The sequence below is a fragment of the Galleria mellonella genome, unplaced genomic scaffold (assembly GCF_026898425.1).
Source record: "Galleria mellonella isolate WM207_F2 unplaced genomic scaffold, CSIRO_AGI_GalMel_v1 utg312, whole genome shotgun sequence".
Taxonomy (NCBI): Eukaryota; Metazoa; Arthropoda; class Insecta; order Lepidoptera; family Pyralidae; genus Galleria; species Galleria mellonella.
Genome location: NW_026442074.1, coordinates 2,331,758 through 2,354,302, shown reverse-complemented (window position 1 = coordinate 2,354,302; position 22,545 = coordinate 2,331,758). Strand labels below are relative to the sequence as shown.

Genomic DNA, 22,545 nt, shown 5'->3' with positions numbered 1-22,545 from the left:
TATTTCATCCTTTAAATTAAGTCTTAATATCTGTTTAGTTTTCGTTTTTTTGGTGTATCATCTTTTAAGTCGGTTTAATTTTTTTTTTTTTTATTTTCTTTATCAGTCTCAGTAGAAGGTAGTAAAGGGTAAACAGTTTGCTGAGTTAGCTAGTAGTAGATAAATCTTTAATTACTAAATATACAATACGATTTAGGTAATAATATAATAAAAAAAACACAGGGCTACCAAAAAGTTGAAAATTCCGTATTTTCGAACACCTGGTCTAATTTTAAACACGGCAGCCTAGTTACTAGAACCGTGGGCGTAACAACCCTCGTTCCCTGGCGGATACACAAACCCCCTGAGACGTTTGTCTGGCAACAGGTGACCTACTTCATAGCGTTCCGTTTGCGGTGACGTACTGTTGTTCCGAATAACTCGTACGTGTTTAGAATTTCAAACTTCCATTTAAATTTCTAGTTTACTAATTCTGGCTAATAATACATTTATGCTAGACTTTCTATGCTGTTAGAAAATATGATCTTCACGCGACACCTAAAAGTATTTATTTTTGAACTTTTTGGAGAATTTATATTTTCTCGATTACGCCGTTAAAACTGAATCGATTTTAACAATTGTTTTAGAAAACGATAAGGTTTACTCCCGTGTTGGTCTCATATTAATTGTGTGATTATATCTGCAGTTTATCTAATATATGCTTAATTCGGAGCAAAAACACTGAGGCGTCGTTTACTGGTGTTTGCGTGCGTGCGTGCGTGCGTGCATGCGTGTTTATGTATATTTACGATTAAAATAGTTTTTAAAGAGAAAAATATATTATATAATAAATATATACAGAAGGTTATAAAAATAAAAGAATACAAAGTAAAATTTCATACGTGTTCAGTAGCTCGTAGTAGTATCCATACCCGAATCAACTCAACCATTACGTGAATGTAACGGTAAACACCAGGACCAGACCGGGATTATCGTTAAATGTATGGGTCACTTACGCAGTTACTACCATGTTTGGGAGCGTACAATACACTGATTACAAAATGGCGATTTCAGCCTAAACAATTGTTTCTGCTGAGTACTAGCTAATATTTAATTTAAAATTATGGAATCAAAAAATATACACATGTACGAAAAATTAATGAACTCATTGTGTTTTAGTAGTTTCCAACAATTGTTTTAATTTCATCCGAAAGTCTTCTTTAGGGGGCATTTGGCGCACTGCGTCACTCAGTGATTTATATATATATATATATATATATATATATATATATATATATATATATATATATATAGACATCAAATAAAAAATGAAAATAAGTTTTAAAAATAATAATTAAAAAATAATTACATATTTGTTTAATTGGCGTGTTATTTATATAAATATAAAATTTGTTTTTTTGTTATGTTTTGGCACCTAAATGACTTATGAAAGTGAGTATATAAGATACCAACATGAAATGTGAGTATTTGAAATTAAGTACTTAGCTTACTTTGTATCCCGATCAAAGAAATCATCTTTTCGTAAATACAATAAAAACAATACTTATTCAAAAAAAAAAAAGTAATTTAACGGATATTAATACTGATATTGTTTCGTAATGAAAAATAAACCAAATACCAAGAGAAAGTATGCCAATTAGAAGAGCTTTTGAAATATATATTAAAAAGAACAAAAACGTTTTGGAACATTTCAAGAGATTATAATTCCGACCGCCAGTAGCCCTCAAGGCTGCCTTTATAAAAACCATTCATTACAAAGCTCATGATTAAATTTTTCGTAATTTATTATAAGAAATAACATTGTAAATAAATCACAAAATCCAATTCCAGATTCTAACATTTTGGTGCGACTGAAACTAGTGTAACCTGGTTCAATGTTTGTTAAAAATAAACCTTATGTTAATAACGCTAAATTTTCTTTTTATCCTATTGTTGTATCAGCCGTTAAACTGTCCACAGTTGAACATAGGCTTCCCCATAAGGAGGGTTTTGGCAGTAGTTGTCACGGTTTAGCAAACGGGTAGGCAATCGCAGTTAGATTGAGATTTTTTAAAAGGGACGTTGCTGCCCATTCCTCTACCATTAAGTTCGTTTAGTCGTCTCTTACGACACCCACGGGAAAGGAAGGGGTGGCCTATTCTATGCCGGGATCACACGGAAAATAAATAATTAAATTCACTATTAATGTATAAAAGATTTACAGTGCAGTTTATCAACTAATCGTGGACACTTCTAAACATAATACATCATGAGAAAGATGACGAAATATTTGTTAATCAAGACCTTAAAATGAGTTCATTACATCAAAAATGTAACAGTAGCGTGCAGCGAACGATGGAAGGTCAGGCTCTTGAACACGGCGTATCGCTAATTAAGCGATAACAAGAATGTTAAGGGCGCCTAAAAAGCTCAATCATACCCATATAGAAGATGAAGCGTTACGTATAAAAAAATCTATTAAAATACATAATTGGATAAAAATTTGGAGCTATGAATGATATGAGAATGGCTTGATCAAAAAACGTTTTACTTTATTTATTATAATGTAAAAATGTCAATATAAAGTACTTTATTACTCAATTTAATTCACTTAGCCAGCTTACGTTCACCGTACATCTTTTATCGAATAAAAATTATCCTATCTTTTAAATTAGAGCGAACAATACATATTTACAAAATTAATGAAAACTGACAAAACTTACCTTTTGGGAAAGGCTTGTTTAGCAGTACTGTCTACTGAAACGATGATTACCACGCTGGTTTAGAGTCCTGGTATAGGCCTATATGTTTCACTAACTATAACTACCGGTTTCTTTCGTGATTGTATCATTATGTGGAATAGTCTAATATAATTTTTCTCAAGAGCTAGCTAGCTATCAAATACAAAAACATTTTTTTCTAAACTGACTGGTAGAGATTAGCTCGTTCAAACAAACCATCTCTCTCGCTTTATTATATCAGTAGAGATTTTGAGTTTTAATTGACTAGAACTGACGTATGGTTAGTTGCCTCTTACGACAGTTTAAAGGTAAAATAATGGTGACACATCGTATTTTTACTTCGTCATCCACACATAACGTGTCGCAGTGTACACCTACATACTAAACATGGTAAGAGACTAACATGACTAAGTAATCGTTTGTCGTTTCGAATTTGAAACACAGGACAATGAGGTTTACGTTGGGTTTGGTCAACAAAATTGCATAAAGGCATACTCGTAATTACGTAACCTTTAACGTTTTATGTTTGCTCATTGAACTGTTAAGGGTTTCTTGTAAAACCGAAACATTTCACAATAAGTTACAAAGCCGATTTGTCGTTGGACATTATTTAGTAAATTTTATCCAATATTACCTAAATAATCTAATTGGAGGAAAAGGGATTGTTAATAATGGACGTCTAAGAGCCCCAAATGCTAGCCTATCAGATCAATCTCCATGCGGTTTTTCCTAGAAACCAATTAATGGTTAATTATTGTTAAATTTGTCACGATATGCCAACTAACCTGCTTTTATTCTAACCTATCATCATCATCTCCTCCTCTGTCACTGGTGGCCTTCCATCGTATACAAATAGCGCAGGTGGATTTACCCATTGTCACTAATAAAAAAAAATGGGGGGAAAAGGATTGTTAGTAATGGAGATTGAGAATCCCATTGCTAGCAATATACCCAAACAGGTCGACCTCCTCGCGGTTCCCCTGGAAACTATCATGGTTAATTCCTGATGAATTCATCATGATGGGTTAACTGGCCTGTTTTCATTCTCATCTATCATCCTTCACTGGTGCTCCGCAAGCGTATACCGTTAGCGCAGGCGGGGTTACCATACCATTTTCACCCATAAAAAGTAAAAAAAATCTTAATTTTATAGTATATATCGAGCTTGGTACGTCCATTTAAGTACATTTACGGATATTGGCTCCAAACCAATGAAGCGAATTTGATAACGTACGAGTAGTCGGTGCATAGTGTTGAGCGTTATTTATATAAAAATATAATAAAAACTTGTAGAAAGATATTGCAAATATATAGAAGGAGGTAATATTAGGTAGCAGCTACTTTCTTTGTAGCTGAAAATGGTTATAAAGTCATTGAGTCAAAAAATGAAGACGCTATATTATTCGTGCTACGTTGAATGTACATAGTTACATAATAGTATATACATAAACGTGACTTCAAAATAAAAACCATTATTAAAAGTAGCTATTGCATATTATTAAAATTGGTTTGGTGTATATTTCAATAAATTAATATTTACATAATCGTTTCCAAGAATTAGGATAAAGTATCCTGTGCATTATAGGCGATGTTATGGTCCATCTAATGATTTCATTTTAGGCCGAATCATTGTACAGTATCACAATCAGTTCACAAAAATAAGACGATTATTGGAAAGATAATGTTATGTCCATGGTAGTGCTCATGTCTATAGGCGACGGTTACCACTTTCCATCAGGTGGGCCGTCAGCTTGTTTGCCATTCTAAGTTGTATAAAAAAAAGATGAACTAAAATGTATTTACTAAGTAGTTTTTTGCCATAAATGTGTTACATTATATTTTTAATTACGTGCCATAGAATGCTAAAAATGAGAATGAAAAAATGTAGTCAAAATAATAGCAAAAGCTGTAAAATATAAAATTATTTCCATAAATTGATCATAGTCATTGTTTAATAACCCAGTTGTAACTAGTCGAGACAATACCAACTTAAATACTCTATAGACCCAATGTATGTATATAATTGGTAAAAGATGAGAACTAATATGCGATGTAAAATATATAATTTATACGTCAACACCATTTGGCTCATCTCCAAATGACTTACTTTATAGCAGGTGTTTTAATGTTGCTGAGTCGATCGTTCTGTCAACTGTCATAACACAGAACATCACTTTATATAATATTAAAGTTTATATTAGAGCAACTATTTCCTTATAAATAAAAATGGATGGATCTAGTTATCGGGGGAGACCTAGACTACTTACTCTATTATGAATAGGTTGATTGTGTAATGAAATATGTCTGAGATTCGTCTCTAGTTTTTTTCCGACTATATTAAGCGATAACGTTGTCAATTGTGAACAATACGAAATTGGTATAATACAATATTTACGAGTGATTACAGTCTTTGTTTGCGGAGTAAAAAGTGCTTGTTGCAAACTTTATAGGCAAACGATTATAGGTTTTAAATATATATATTTCAAACCCATAATCTATATATATATGGTATGCATCTAGTATAGTATGCATCAGACAATTATTTATTTACTCGGCTCTTTTCAAAAAACGTCTATAATTTTCAATCTAAAGTATCTACCTAATATCTCATGCATTATAAGTATTATTTTACGATTGAAGTTGTTTTTTTTTTACAAAGCAATATTGTCGACATGATGGACAGGAAACGAGTAGCGACCTATATCGTTAATAGAAATTCTTATTTCGTCTGAATATACGACAGGCCGCTGCCGAAAAGAAAGCAATTCATTTAATGCCGTTCACAGCTGCTCTATCGAACTATGTATTTGAATAAAATAGTCTCCTCTAATACTACTCCTCGGCTTTATGGCATGATATACGTGCGCAAAATTTTTATTGCATTATATTCATAGACCAGCTTTATGCCAGTTACTTCGTAGCGTGCACTTCAGATATTTCTAAAGTGCACGCTACGAAGAAAACAATGAAATAGACTACTATTTGAGAACACACCACATTTTAAGTTAGATCTTTAGGAACGCAACTGTGAAAACCGCGGCGGGTGCTCACTCCAGGATGCGGGCGAAGCTACAACAAAGATATGTCTGAGTGGTACATATTATGGGCCATTTTAAAGAGACAGATTCTAGAAAATAATTCTGACGGTTACCACTTTCCATCAGGTGGGCCGTCAGTTCATTTGTCATTCTAAGTTGCATATTAAAAATATATCCTAAACACATGGCTACATTTTGCCAAGCCTATTAGAATAGAACGTGGTAGTAGGCGAGTCTACCTAGTTTAGAAGCCATTATATGAATTAAGATACTTTTAATAGATAGATCTACTTGTATCAGGGGGGAAAGGGATTATTAGTAATTAGGTCTAATAGTCCTATTGGGTGGAAGGGACTATTAATAATGGGATCTAACAGCTCCATTACTAACAATATACCCTATGAGGTCGACCTCCACGTGGTTCCCCCTGGAAACTATCGTGGTTAATTCTTGTGAAATTCGTCACGATGGGCTAACTGACCTGCTTTCATGCTCACCTGTCATCTATCACTGGTGCCCCGCCAGCGTACGAGTATATCGATAGCGCAGGCGGGGTAACTATTCCATTATCATCCATAAAAAAAAAATATTCCCATTGCTAGCAATATACCCTCTCTCCCTGGGAATCATCATGATTAAATCTTGTTGAATACATCATAGTGGGCCAACTGACCTGCATTCATTCTCACTTATCATCTTCCACTGGAGCCTCGTCGGTGTATACCAATAGCGCGGGCGGGGTTACCATTCCATTTTCACCCATTAAAAATAAAAATTTACTTGTATCAATGTGACATGAGTTACACGTGGATTTCATAAATAGTAACGTGCAACCTTCAGGAACCTTGAACCTCATAATAGAGAACGGGCAAATCGCTAATTGGTATGAATTGCTGTAATGTTATACAACACATTAGCGTCTATTGAGCTCTGATGCGAACGTTTAACACGCAATACGATGCACTTGACTTATTAGTTCAGTTTATTTTATCGACTTAAAAATAGAATCAGCGTGAGTACCTCTATTCCACTCATATTTGTGTCGCAAATTAGCTGTACTTGCACGACTGTGTTTTCATGAGTATGGATGAATGAGTATACTTTATTTGCATTATACAATATAGGAAATAAGCAAGGCAATTTACAAACAAAACGATACAATTGTATAAGTACAGTAAGGCGGTTTTATTGCTGAGAGCAATCTTTTCAAGTTAATCCTTTTTTAATGGAATATTGGGAGTGAAATTATACTTCATTCATATATATTGCTAATTGTTCATTGCTGAACATAAGCATCCCTCATAAGGAGGATTTTGCCATGCTTAGCAGGTAGGTTGACAAAAGCAGTTAGACTAGTGATGGTTTAAGAGGAACTCTACTGTTCACCTTCGAACATTTAGTTCTCTTAATCGACTCTTACGACACCCATGGGAAAGGAATAGGTGGCCCATTCTATGGCGGGCCCACAGGGAAAATTGTATTTAGTCCTTAGGAATGGCAAGTGCGTAGTTTTCTTACGTTGCCATTAAAAGTTGTAAAGATGAATTCAGGTCATTGTGGCAAATCCACTAAAAGTAAACCGCAATGGTTTCCAGAATTGCATGGATGTGAACTTGATAATGTATTAAAGGTAATGGAGAATTATATGGGCGACGGTTACATCGACTATCCATTAAATGGGCTATAAGCTTAATTAAAGTTGACCATGCGAAAACATGAATAGCTTAAACCTTTATGACAACTATTAATATACTAATTGAAACCTGACGTTTTGAAATGCCCTTGAATGTTAGCAACACTCCCAGTATACAGTAGGCATACTATAATCACTTAGATAAGTAATGCCCACTTCCACTAATGCCTGTCACACAGCTCGCGTAAATGTAGTAAGTAGAAAGTTGATATTTTCTACAATCGGGTACCGTTTGAACAGGTTTAACGTTTTGTTGTTGGTGTTGATTTAACAGGTTGCGCTGATGCAAAAATAATTGTCAGTTAAGAGGCCATTATTAGCATGACGACCTAACAAAGTAGTCTTAATAAAAAAAATTAAATTATGTTATTTAACAGACCTTGCCCCCTTAATCATAAAAACCAAAATGTACAAACATATTTCAACTCGTATAGTGTACTGTTACTGTGTTTCAAATTGAGAAATTAATGCAAAAGAAGGACAAGACACTTCAATAGCTAAAATGGATTTATGAGAGGTTTAAGGTTTTTATAAATATACCCTACTTGGGTAAGTCTTTACTTATAAACATGAAGTTTGTATGTTTGTCCTAACGACCTAACCAGTTGCTATGATGCATGTAGTATGCAGCATTTACAGTGGCACGTGCGGAAGATTTTAAGGGCGACAAATTTCGGACCGCAATTCTTTTTATGTTCATAACGTCACAATTTCATTGACAAAAAATTGTAAATAATACGATTGTGAACTAGGATATCGAATAATGGAGGTCCGTAGGGATAGCATTAGATAGGGTTAAAGAAAACAGAAATTATAAGAACTATTGAGGTCAGAAGGGAAAAAATGTTGGGACACTTGATACGACACGACGAACTTATGAACATTGTAATAGAAGCTAAGATAGAAGGAAGGAGGGAAAGAGACCAAGGCATAATTACACTAGACAGATCAAGGAAAAAGTTGGTGTCGTGTCGTATCAAGAGGTGAAGAGACTCGCAGAAAATCGTAGTGAGTGGCAAGAGCTCCACCGACAAGAGGGCAGCTCTTAAATAGGACAGTTCTTAGTAGGGACAGCAATTTGAAGTCTACTGGTGGCAAATGTAACACCGCTTCTATATAAATAGTGAAAAGATTAAAGAAACAGCAAGAATATTGTTCTCAAATCTAAAGTTATGACTAGTACAAGCACAAAGTATAGAATTAACGATCACGAAAAACCTGACGTAAGCGATTAGTAAATTGATAAATAATGTAAATAACTTTCTAGTTCACGAGACGATATAGCAGCGACGCATGATTGGCTCCGTGTGGACACGTAGAAAAGTGTCATTTATGAATGATATAACGGCATTTATCGCCAAGTTATCGGAGGGAAGCCCTAATATTTGTAATCGAGTGACAATGAATTTTTAAATAGCATTGCTTTGTGTGCTTGTATTATTGCATGTCTAAGTGCTTAATATAGTTTAGTCGTTATTAACAATTGCAGTTTTATTTTATAATACAAAGGTGGTAAACAAGCGTATATGACTCGACTGGTTGTATCAGTAACTGCATTAAATAGATATTTAGCAGATAACAACATCTCGAACCCAATAGTATAATAATAAAACAATAACGATTTAAAAAAGTTCGTAATCAAATCGATTTGAATAAAGATTATTTCTACTTTCTATTCCATATATAATAATAAACCATTTACACTCGAAACGTTCAAGTTTCAAAATAACAAATGGGGTTTTAAAACGTACATATTTTAGAATATCAGCCTCAAATAGAACAGATCCGTGTCTTAAAACTAACGAATCCAGTAATGGACACTCTCAAAGAAGCCGGCGATCCTGAGACGTCATTTCTCTAAACGTATTTTAAAAATTAATATTTTAATTTGATGTCACATCCAAAACTGAATTTAATTTCTATTAGTTTTAAACCAAAATTATTATAAATTTATAATAATCGATATAATACATTAATTTTAGGAAACTATAAAATTTAGGAGAATATTGTCTAAGAACCGTTTCTAATAGTCGTTAGTGTGATTACAGAGTAGGAATACATACAACCTAAAATAATTTCCTTCAACCCTGGGATCACATATTTATACGCTGTTATAGAGGTTATGGCAACATAATACACGAGTACAAGAGAAAAAAAATTGAAAACACTTTACCAAGTTAACAGAGGGGCGTTAAAGTGTCGTAAAGGTAAGGTCAATACCAGGGTGTCATGCGCGCGTAGCAAACTCCGACTTTGTACGAGTACTCTATGAGGTTCTCTTATATGGCTTAAACTTTGTCTTTTACTGTTATAGATAGTAGTTTTGTTATCATGATTTGAACTAAGCAAAACGATATAATTATCTTTTTGTTATAACAAAAGTATGTTTAAAAAATAACAGATATATAGGATAATAGAATCATACCTTTGTTATTGACCAGATCTAGCTCAAGTATATAATTATACAGACTTGTTTATATTTCTTCATTGTAATTACGATTTATAAAAAAAAAAAATATATATTTAATGTTATTAATGTAAATATAAAATGGTTATTATATTTATTGCGAATCAAGGTTAACACGTGCGGAACATTTAATTTCTTTGAACGCGCTAGTGTTATCTGTCGGAAGGGATTATGCATTGAAAAGTGAAATAGCTTAATTCAAGAACATTTCTGTTTACTTCCTCATACGGTAATGTATTGTATATACATCTTGTTTAATTGTAATCGCTTTCTTGTGGACCATTTTGCCTTAGAACAGCTAGATTCGATTTTTCGCAAAATTTGAAATTATCTTCTGTAGATTTTGGAGCAAGTATTATGGTGTGATTTACTACTATTTTTTTATTTGTGAATCACGACTACGGACGAGAAAATAAAATTATTTGCAATTTGGGAAATATTTATGTTTCGTTTTTGTTTATTTGGCTTTAAATTATTCATACAACGAAGAGCAACAAAACTCGGACGGACAAAGGTTCGGGGGGTCGTTAAACTCCATTGCCATCGGGTGAGACAATCCAATTTAATATTTCACAAGCTCTTAAAACGAGCCGTGTTCAAAGGGACCTACCTCTTGAAGAGGTCTTAGAATGTGCTGAATTTAAAAAAAAAATATGTGTTTTTCGATTTAAGCGTCTAGAATATTTATAAAAGATTGGAGTGAAGTTTTTAAATTATAAATTACACTAGTCTTTATTCGCGACTTTGTCCGATCGAGATATACTTATTAATCGGGATAAAAGTAGCCTATGTCCTTATCCATCCCTAATACTACGTGTACATAAAATTTTATGATTTGTTGACAACTAACGAATCTTATTAATATAATAAAATTGTATGTAGACGATGACTGTATATTGGAGATTATTATCATATCAGCCGTTAACTGTACACTGCTGAATATATCGTTCCTATTGTCTTCCCCATAAGGTTAGTTTTGCCAGTAGTTTTCACACTTATGTTCTTGAACGGCTACCTTAAAATGTGGTGTGTTTTTTGATACGCCATTGAGAACTATTCTATTTCAATGGTTTCTTACTTTATATTCCTAAGGACTGTTTTTTATCTCTCGAACGTAATGTAACGTAGGCACTGAAGGTAAGGCAAGGGAAGCTACCCTATAATGAAATATTTTCCGAAATTTCGGGTCCGAACGAAACACAAGTTTGATGTTAAAATTATATAATACTGATTAAAAAGATTAAAAATGTTTAAAATACCGTTCCTTTGGACTTCTATGGTAGAATTTATGACGAACAAAATATAAAGGCCCATTTACTGGACCGACTTCGGTGTAAAGGGAGGACACTAAATTGAGTCCGAAAATTCAGAATTCCATTTCATGGTAGACCAGCAGGTCATTCGACACTATCGGTACAACAAATTTCGAAAACGCTCATGGTATATGCAAAGCACAATCTCCAAGCTTGAACCTTTTATATGACGTCAAGGATGAAACGATGAAAGATGTAGTTGGAAATTGCTAGTCAATTTAGCTTAGTAATCATTGCGTGTCATCGGCGAAGCAATGATTTGATTTAAACAAATTTCATTACCTAGTAGCGCCATTAAATATTGGAACAACTTTTTTATTCTAACCAGTGAAATTATTGCTAAAGAAACTTGCATAGAAAAATAATAATAAATTTAGAGAATCCATACTTTTATTCTTATTAATTTATTTTGTTCTTGGCGTGCACTCATATTTATTTGTTGGTACAAACTTGAGCTGCGATTTAATACTGCAAAATTTTAAGGAATCCATATTAGTTTGATATTGTTGCTGTCTGTGAGGAAATTAAAATTCTTGTTTGTTGTATTTCGATACACATTTCTTTGGTGAAAATGTTCAGATTCAGTAACAAGATATTCTTTTGAAAGAATGCAAACTTGATGATGTAAATTTCATCCCGTTTAATAAACAATGACGCTATATCACAGCAGAAAATAGATTTACCCCTGCAGCAAGATTAAGTATTCGTACCACGAGTCTTCCGGTTCGCATTGAAAGAAAATCGAAAGCGAAATGCGTGAGTCGAATCTGTTCTTTTGTCAGGCCTATAGAATGCGTTTGTATGCAGCTAATAGAGACCAACGACACTGGTAGATATTGCGACTAGATTGGATATAAGATTTTTGACAAAGATCAAAGATTTTTAGGCCAAAGCAATGGCACACGTGGGTTTATAATGTATTACAATGCCTAAGTTTTAAGCCTTTAAATCAGGAGGACGGAAGAGTTCCCTCTGATGGAAATCATCGTCTATAGATATAAGACATATGGATCTTATATGGTGGGGGGGGGGGGGGGAATGAATTGTTAGTAACTAACTTCATACATTGTATTTCACTAGTATACCGTCAGCGTAAACTCATGCATTATAATAAGTGCATGCAGTTATTTTTCCATCTTCATCAAAATATATTATGCCCACGAGTACTAACCCTACATTATTAAATTTTTAACATTGTGTGTATCCATTACAAGAATATGTATATGTAGCTTTTTATGTGATAATACAATGCCACTTAGTGGTTTTGTCCATTAACGAATGAAAAAGGCTTGGATATTTTCAGCTCTGTGGACGATTCGTCTAAAAATAGCCCGGAGCTCCAATATTTTTAATACACAGATTCATTCAGTAACCTTGAGCTTTCCATCTTTACAAACACGACTTTCGAAAATTACGATTAGCTATAATGCATCACATAAAAAATGTTTCCTTACGTACTCTGTTTTGGTATTTCTGTGTATTGTATTCCAAACTGTTCGTGGACGTAAATACACTTATAACAATGGCATAAACATTATGCCTAGAATAACCAGTTTAAAACGAGCTGAGCAGGTGCAGAATGGAAATAAGGATTATTTTCAACCTACCTCACCTATCGGGGCGACAGAAGGCATAACTGTAATACAAGTGTACGATTTTAGAGATCCATCAGTTTATTGAAAATGTTCCAATTTATAAACAAAAACAATACTGCAAAATTAAATGTTCTATTTACCATACGATGACTGGGAGAGAATGAAGGCAGCCATTTGAATAATTTTAAAGTTATAAAACTGGCTGTATGGTCTTTTTTTTTATACGACTTAGAATGGCAAACAAGCTGACGGCCCACCTGATGGAAAGTGGTAACCGTCGCCTATAGACATGAGCAGTACCATGGACATAACAGAGTATACTGTTTCGCCCAAGATACCCCCCATGCCTTGCCATTCCTGAGGACTCAGGTGTTATTCCTCTGTACCCTGTAAATTCACGCCATATCCCACCCTTCAAACCGAAACACAGCCATGCAAACACAGCTGCTGCATGGTTGAAACACGAATGGGACAGAGGTACCCAAGCATGTATAGTCCCGGCATAGAATAGGCCACCCCTTTATTTCCCGTGGGTGTCGTAAGAGACGTCTAAGGGAGGGCAAGGGATGGGTAGCGGGGTACTTCTTAAAAGATTTCTAAAGCCTAGCTGCGGTTGCAATTCGTCTGCCAAGCATTTCTATTACTGACAAAACCCCCTAAGGGCTTATATTTAGCAGTGGATAGTAAAAGGCTGATATGATGATGATGAAAATACGCAAATTGGAAAATGGTAATCCACTTATTCGATTGCTATTCGTACTTGACTAGAGGCGCTGGCATCGTAGGCAGCCAAGTGGCCACAAGTCTATATCGATTCGCAATAGGAGAGGCAATAAATTAAATATTCATATCAGGTTATTGAATAAGCTTTGAAGATTCGAAAGGTCGTTGAGAAAAATATTTTTCACGAATACTGATGGCCGAAAATATCTTATTCGAATGGAAATTGCCACTTTATTTTAGCTTCGATCCAAAAAATTGGCTGTGACATGTTCATGGCCATTTTAGAGTTTCGTATCAAAATAATATGCCTTAATGATAGGACATTCGTCCGTCTGTCAATATTCAAATTTAGAATATTTTTTTAGAAAACACAATAAGAAAAAAGTGTATGTATACATAGTCCGTTTATTTCGAGGAAGATGTTAAAGGTAGATTATTTGAGTTGATAATATTTTTAAAGAGTTTTGATCCGTAGTTTGTTCTTTATACGTGGGTGAGATGTGTGAAAGATCATAAACATGTGTAGGAAGAAAGCAAACACAGGTATGTAGGAAGTTAGAGAACATATTTCATCGATTTAGAGTTAATTTAAACGAATTTATGATGTTTCGAAAGACATATAAGTATAGATTTATAATCATATCAGCCGTTACTGTCCACTGCTGAATATAGGCCTCCCCGATAAAAGGTGGGTTTTGCTAGTAGATGTCACGCTTGATAGGCGGGTTGACAACCGCAGTTAGGCTTTCAGTGATGTTTTAAGAGGGACGCTGCTGCCCATCACTTTACCGTTAAGTTCGCTTAGTCGCCTCTTACTACATCCACGGGAAAGGACGGAACGGCCCATTCTATGCCGGGACCCCACAACGAAGGTATAGATTACGACGTATTATTGCTACAGATGATTATAAATGAATGATTATTTTGTATTGGCATTTTTTTAATATTTCAATGTGACATCTTTTTAAAATAACAAATAAGGAAGTTTATAACGAGGGATAGATGTATAAAGGTTTATTACTATTTAACTCAAAAACTATTGAATGGATTTTAATGAAATTTGATAGGTCATATCCTAAATTAGCACATACACTCACGTGAGAAAAGCCGCGGGATACGACTTGTACAGAATAAAACTATTAGAGGGAGAGGGAGACTTTGTACAAGTCGATTGCTTGGGTACCTCTATCACATTCGTGTTTCAACCGTGAAGCAGTTGTGTTTGCATGGCTGTGTTTCGGTTTGAAGGGTGGGATATGGCGTGAATTTACAGGGTACAGAGGAATAACACCCGAGTCCTCAGGAATGGCAATACATGGGGGGTATCATGTGCGAAACAGTATACTTTGTTATGTCTATGGTACTGCTCATGTCTATAGGCGACGGTTACCATTTTCCATCAGGTGGGCCGTCAGCTTGTTTGCCATTCTAAGTTGTAGAAAAAAAAGAGTATTTGTAATAAGTTTAAAATACAATATAATAAAATTATAACATAAATCAGGTTAACATGATTAATGAAAATTTATATTTCATAAATATTGATATTTTAAAAAGTTTAAACTGAACAAATTAGTATTACGATTTGAATTAAATAAAAATACGTGTTATAAACGTACTGGTATACGTATGGAACGAAAAACAGGTCATTGTTCTCTGCAGATGGTAATTGCACTGCAATGCTTTTTGCATACGTATGTTATGTTACTATGGTGACGGTAACTACTAGGTTTATTGTGTATTTCGAATAGCGTTTTTTGCCATATAGGTGTCAATACCTATATTGACACAATATATATGCATGGTAAAATGAATTCTAACCTTTTCTCGGGATAAGAATTATCCTAATATCAGGAAATGGTCAATTTATTTGTCGTTTTAAGTTACAATCCGGTTCGAAGGACCTACAATTTTTTATGTTACGCTTATTAAGTATACCTGTTGCTATCATTTCCTATTCTAATAATGAAATAAAGCGTCTGTAATTTATCGTTCATTCAATTCAATCAGAAGGTTGATTGGTAGAGAATGCTACTAGCATTAATTCCGCCTTTTGTACCATATTTTCATTTGGGCAATAAAGTTATTTAAATAAATAAATAATCATTAAATTGGTAATTCTTTGGTAAGAGACAGATGCCATAAACGTATGTATTAACTAGTAAGAGCATTTGAGATAGGAGTTAACCTAATTACACTTCGAAATCTTATTACTCATACAAATAAACTAATACAATATGATTTCCGTATTTGAATAATATTTCAGGAACTCAGTAACATTTATTTTATCAGAATCAAACGTAATACAATAAATAATAATTTATTACAATACATAATCAGTATTTGAAGCGATAAATATTATTATTATCTATATCTAGCCTTGATTGTTAATGAAAAATCTATCTGCATTGAATTTTCTAATGACGGTAAAGAGTAATCTATGAACTGAGGGCCTACCATGAAATATATTCTGAAATTTCGGGGACGAACGAAACAGAAATTTGATGTTAAAATTACATAATACATGCCGTTTAAAATTATTAAAAATGTTAAAATATCGTTCCTCTGGACTATTAGAATAGAATTTATGATGAACGAAATGTTAAGCTCCATTTACTGGGTCGATTTTGGTACGAACAAAAAACACGAAATTAAGCCCGAAAATTCGGAATTTCATTTCATGGTAGACCACCTGATTACCACAGCCCTTTAGACGCTAATGATACAATTGAATACTTGCATTTTTACATGGCTCCCAGTAATTAAACAGTAGTCCGCTCAGCCTACCAGTGACTTGCTACCTGACTACAAGCGATGCGCTATTCCACCTGCGCCATTTTGCATGTAGGTAGATTCATAAGCTTGTATTGCATTGTATATGTATGAGAAAACTATTGTATTATGCATGATATTCGAGTCTTGATATTGCAATATTATAAACGTTTCCTTCATATTGCGGCATAGTATTGGAATATCATTTCATCATCATTGGCTGTGTAGTCCCGGCATAGAATAGGCTATCTCTTCCTTTCCTGTGTGCGTGTGTGTCGTAAGAGACTAAAGGAACATAATGATAGAGGAATGAGCAGCAGCGTCCCTCTAACTGTGGTTGCCAACCCACCTGCTAAACGTGACAACTACTGGCAAAATTCCTCTTATGGGAAAGCTAAATTATTAAGAATAAAATTTAACTTGACAATGTCTGTACATATCAGATAGAATTTCTTAAAAATTCTGGTTTGCCAATGCCTGGCAAGCGGATTGACAAGCACAGTTTGGCTTTGGCGATGTTTAAAGAGACGCTGCTGCACATCTCACGACCAGCAAGTTTCATTAGTCGCCTCTTACAACACCCACGGGAACAGAACAAGTGGCTCGTTCTTTACCAGGACTACACGACAAAACGATATCATTTATAAACCCGTGTAAAGCCGAGGTGTATTACTAGTCATACTATAAAAGTATCATAAAGTCAAACGTCGTATTTGGCACAGTACCAGAATGGAGGTATTTTCAATAACGTACCTTATAAATGCGACATAAATATTAAACTTGTTTAATGCCTTTGTTTTTCTAAGTTAAGGTAGACCAGGTAGAAAGAATATTGTGCTGAATCGCGTTGAATGAAACCAATGAACCGTAACCGGTATGGTTTATTTTCCCTTACAAAGCACAGGTTGGCTGGTTGCATTTAAATTAATAAGGAAACGCATCACAAAAATATATGTATCTCTGTACAGTTATACGATTGTATATGAATTAGTAATTGTGCGAATAGAAGTACCATATTACTAATATAATAAAAATATTAGTATTATATAAAAAAAGCGGGCTATGAAGAGGGGATTGGCTGTAGTCTCTTTGCGTGATAGAATCCGAAACGAGGATATCCATGAAAGGATCAAAGTGACCGACATAGCCTGAAGGATAAGCAAGCTGTAGCAATGAGCTGGTCACGTAGCCCGAAAAATCGACAGATAATGGGGGAAAAAAGGTTCGAGTGGAGACCCCGTATGGGCAAACATGGTGTAGGATGACTCCCCACTGAATGGAGTGACGACCTCGAATGTATTGCAGAGTTATTGAATGTAGATGGCTCAGGACCGTTGCTTATGGCAGTCTACAGGAGAGAGCTATGTTCAGCAGTGGACGGACAATGGCTGAAATGGTGATGATGATGATGATATAAAATTGTAACTAGGCAATGTCTGTGCATGGGAGATAATTACGACAGGTATGAGCAGTAAAATAATAAGAGTAAAAGAAATCTTAAACAATAGTGTTTAGAAATTTTGAGTTTGTTTCAGATTCACGCAAAAACAACTGTAGCAAATTTGAAGTGAGTTTCATATTTGTGTCCCTGAAGGTCTAACTTAAAAACTAGTGTATGTCATACGCCATTTAAAAGCAGTCAATTAATGAGAAATTTTCCTACTTTTGAAATATGCAAGAAGTAGTGCCAAAAAGCTTGTACTAATAATGCAAATGAAATATATGTAACTAATCTTTAGTAATATTATAAATGTGCAAGTGAGTTTACATATATATAAGTACATACACATATATATGTATGTATATAAGATGTAGGCAAAAAATAATAAAGTCTATTATTTTTTGCCTACATTATTATTAACATTGCAGTATTCCACTGTAATATTTCATTTCCCGTGGGAACGGGACGAAGCCGCGGTAAACATATTGCGAAGTATAAAAGTGCACCCTAATTCTACTACGAGTAGATAAGAAATATGCGGTATCTCGGATCCTTGATAAATATAAATATCTTTTGAACGATCGATACAAGCATATCGCAATGTGAAGGTCGTGAGATGCTATATTTAACGTGTTTCACATACAGACTGACGTACGATTTCGATATAAGTAATCCACAGAATTAGATTGAGTACTTGGTATAAATAATGTTGTAAAAGATTTTGAATAATAGAACACACTTTTCTTCACGAAAACCTTTTAAAAATACTGTTTTTAAGACATTTGGTTAGAATTTTGATCGCGGAATTGTGTAAATTCGTATAAGTAGGTTCTGTTTTCTCAAAGCTTTTTCCTCTGCAAAGAAAAAGCGATTCATCAAAAAATTTATGTAAAACCCACATAAGTGGAAAACCGAACATTAGAAAAATAACTGTGAAATTCAAATATAGAATTGGTAAACATAAGTCACATAAAAAATCATATGAATCGAGATCATTCTTGTTTTTGAATTTACTTATAAACAGATGCAATTCTCACAGCTTACTCACGCAAGCGAAGTGAATACGAATATATATTAGGCTAGAATCGAATTCATTGGCTTTCTTTTAAAGATGTTTTTATTATATATATATATATATATATACCTACTGCACAGCTCTGCTCGGTGAACACTCTCTTAAAAAGGTGCAAAATATTTTGCATTGCACCCTGTATTGTGTCTACATTCGAAGGCTGCACAGTTAATTAGCACATTCATTTAACGCTCTAATGATTGGATAATCCAATCAACGGATTTCCACAAATATATCGATACAACCGGCTCTATGAGATCAACACACAATACCACGGTATTGGCGCACGTGACTATAGAAGTGGGTTGGTTGTGGAATGAGCTTATTGCCTGTATTCCCTATGGGTTACAGTATCAAAGAGGACGTATTAAGGTTTCTACAAGATCAGAATATCGGCAATTATTAGTAAAGCAACAATATTAGATAATAATAAATTAATAAATATACATAAAAATTTATTAAATTTGCTGTTTGGTCCCGGTATAGAACAGGCCACACCTTCCATTCCCGTAGGCGACTAAGGGAACTTATTAGTCGAGGTTATTGGTTAAAACATCGCCAAAGCCTAACTATGGCTGCCAATCCGCCTAAGCGTGGCAATTATTAGCAATACCACCCTTTGAGGAAAGGCAATGTTAAGCAGTGGACAGAAGATGGCTGATATGATGATGATAAATGTATAAAGATGATGATAAAGCAACCCTAGTATCATATAGTACGAATAAAGAAACAAACGAAAAACTGAAAACTAAGGAAATACCTGAACCCACTGAGGTGGAAAAAGGAACGCTGTTGAAGCAAATTACGAGTAACGAAATTTAGGACATCCTTTTACCGGAATCGGGAAACTTCCATGCCAATGCGTTTCAAAAAATGAAATATTCGAAAATATTTTACTAGTCAGAGTTTCAGCGCTAGATATAATTCAGAGGCTCGACATAATTCAAGTACTAATCATGTTTATGTAATAATATATATATATTCAAGGTTCAATGCACGTATACCGTATATGTGCATTGACCCTTGCGCAAATAAAATATTCATTCATTCATTTCATTTTGTGCGCAATTGCCAGCAAAATGGACATGTAGATGTCGAATGTTTGGGTTGGAAAATTTTAATGAAAACAACAATTAGAGAATATTAGTTTTAAACTTTGCATTAATTTTTTAAATTGAAATTCGGATACATTATTTATTTACTTCAATTTATGACCATTGTTCGGGAAATGCGAACTGCAACGAAATACTGCGACGCGAGTACAAACTCACCCTGAAGAAGACTTCAGAAAACAAATTGTCGGAATAGAAAAACAGTTCATTTCATTCTCAATCCAATTAAGATTTGGATAATATGTACTCAAATAGAATTATTTACACATTTTCTTACAGTTGAACTCAATATTCATCGAAGTACTGGTAGACCACGTTTTGCGAAATTACGGCTCCTGTTTGTACAAACCTAGTTCTGAAATCCTTATGGCATCATATTATATATAATGCATTACCATTAGCTCGTGTCGGTCTACGAACTAAATATAATATAACAAACGTGGATCAGAAGGGGATTAGGCTTAGTGAGATCGGCCAGGTCCCACTAATACCAACAGGTAGACAAAGATCTCCACCCAGTGTGTGTCTAGAGATGGATCGCATTACTGAAACTAGGATCAACGTAAGCGGAGCTTTTAACTATACGCAAAGACATGTCTCGGAGCACATATTATGTTTTTTAAGGGGCCAGGGGGGCAGATTATAGATCATTGATTTTAGTAGCGGGTACTCACCTATCGCTGCTACAGGTAAGCAGTTGAAGCAGTCTGTAAACGTTTTCCATAACTTGATGTTATACCTTCTTTTACACTCATCATAGAATCTGTGGACAATGGAAATTTAAACTTTAGACGTATATGCATAAGGTTACAATACCGGAATATTGAAAATTACAAATTTTTAGACACACAAACACAGATATTCTTTTCCCTACTCTTACACGGCATACCATATGCTGCATATGCATAGGATATAGAATATGAGTACAAAAAGTTAGGAAAAATCATAGAATGAGAAGTCGTACGATGAAATCTGTAAAACCCTATATTTCTCATAAGTCAACTAATTTTATATTAGCTTTATTGTAATTATTATATCGAGCTAAATTATATATCGTATAGTAGTTATAAACAGATTATATGTAGGATACGATAATATAGCGTATGTCATTGAACCCTCGTGTGGAACATAGAATCTATAGCTAGCGACTTAGAAGTCAGTCCGCCGTGACGAGATAAAGCATCTAGAGTAAGTGCGTAGTAAAAGCTTTTCTGTACAAGATTCACGTTTCTTATAATGGGAGAATATGTATGTGAGAGAATTGGCGCTGTATTTTTTTTGTAGATATCTTTCACTAATTTATGATTTTATCTACTATAGTAGCAACCACTCGTAATAGTTTATTTACTAGGTAGGTCCATACAATAGATTTATTGCACAAGTAATGTAAAATTGAATGTTATAAAACTAATATAGGATAGCATGCATAACAGAAAAAAGGGAGGAAAGGGATTGTTAGTAATGGAGACTGAGAATCCCATTGTTAGCAATATACCCAACCAGGTCGACCTCCTCGCGGTTTCCCCTGGAAACTATCTTGGTTAATTCCTGAGCCAGCGTATCCCGATAGCGCAGGCGGGGTTACCATTCCATTATCACCCATAAAAAAACATATGAACTGATAAAATGTTCTTTTTTTGCGTGTTATTATTACGCGAAATCTTCGATAATTTTGGACCGACTTTTAAAGACTTTTTGATTGATGACCCGTGATGTGTTTATGGAGACTTTTTCACTGGCTCATTATATTCCCTATTTATAGTATAGAGATGTCCTGTGAACACCATCGTGTACGTCTATTCATAGTAGAAATAGGAGATATCGGATATCAATATATGGAGTTCTTCTGGACATTGATGATTGATCATTCACAGCGATATCAACAATATCCAGTCGGATTTCTTTATTCATTATGAGCGGGTTCTTCTTTTCTATATTATATATCTATTTATCTATACTTATAATAAATCTGTAGAGAGGTCGATTTTGTACATGAAATATTTCCAAAATAACTACCAGGGGGTGATTAGTGATCGGTACTGATGCCAAAAATGCAATCAGTAAAATTTTTGTCTGTCTGTCTGTATATTCTTTATAGAAACAAAAACTACTCGACAGATTTTAACGTAACTTGGTACAATTTTTCTTCATACTCCTAGGCAGGTTATAGTATACTTTTCATCACGCTACGATCAATAGAAGCAGATCAATGAAGGGAAATGTTGGGAAAACGGGAGAAGTTACTTCAGTTTTAAGCTTCCGTCGCGTGTGTAGCCTTAATTGCCACTTTTTAAAATGTAAAAATGTCCACCCGTGCAAAGCCGGGACGGGCCGCTAGTTGTTAATATATCTGTTATTAGGCCAATATATGTATAGATATTGTAACTACAATACATAGATACTGTGTAGAAACTTTTCATTAGTATAAGACGACGATTATCACCACCACCACTTTCTATCAGCTTCGTCAGCTTGTTTGCTTTTTTCTTTTCTTTTTTATTTTCTATGTTGCGTAAAAACGTCCAAATTGCGATTATCATTTCGCATCGGGTTAGGAGGGCCGTCTATCACGTTGTCTGCCACTCCCACCAGTATAAAAAAA

The 22,545-nt window shown here is 34.3% G+C and overlaps 1 protein-coding gene across 1 annotated transcript in view; it reads right to left on the bottom strand.

The window, feature by feature from the left end:
• LOC113515132 (serine/threonine-protein phosphatase alpha-2 isoform) overlaps positions 1 to 22,545 on the bottom strand; it is a 73,225-nt gene that overhangs the window by 24,950 nt on the left and 25,730 nt on the right. Inside the window, exon 4 of the mRNA XM_026899284.3 lies at positions 20,618 to 20,706. Coding sequence (XP_026755085.1) covers positions 20,618 to 20,706 — 89 coding nt within the window. The remainder of the gene's footprint in view (positions 1 to 20,617; positions 20,707 to 22,545) is intronic.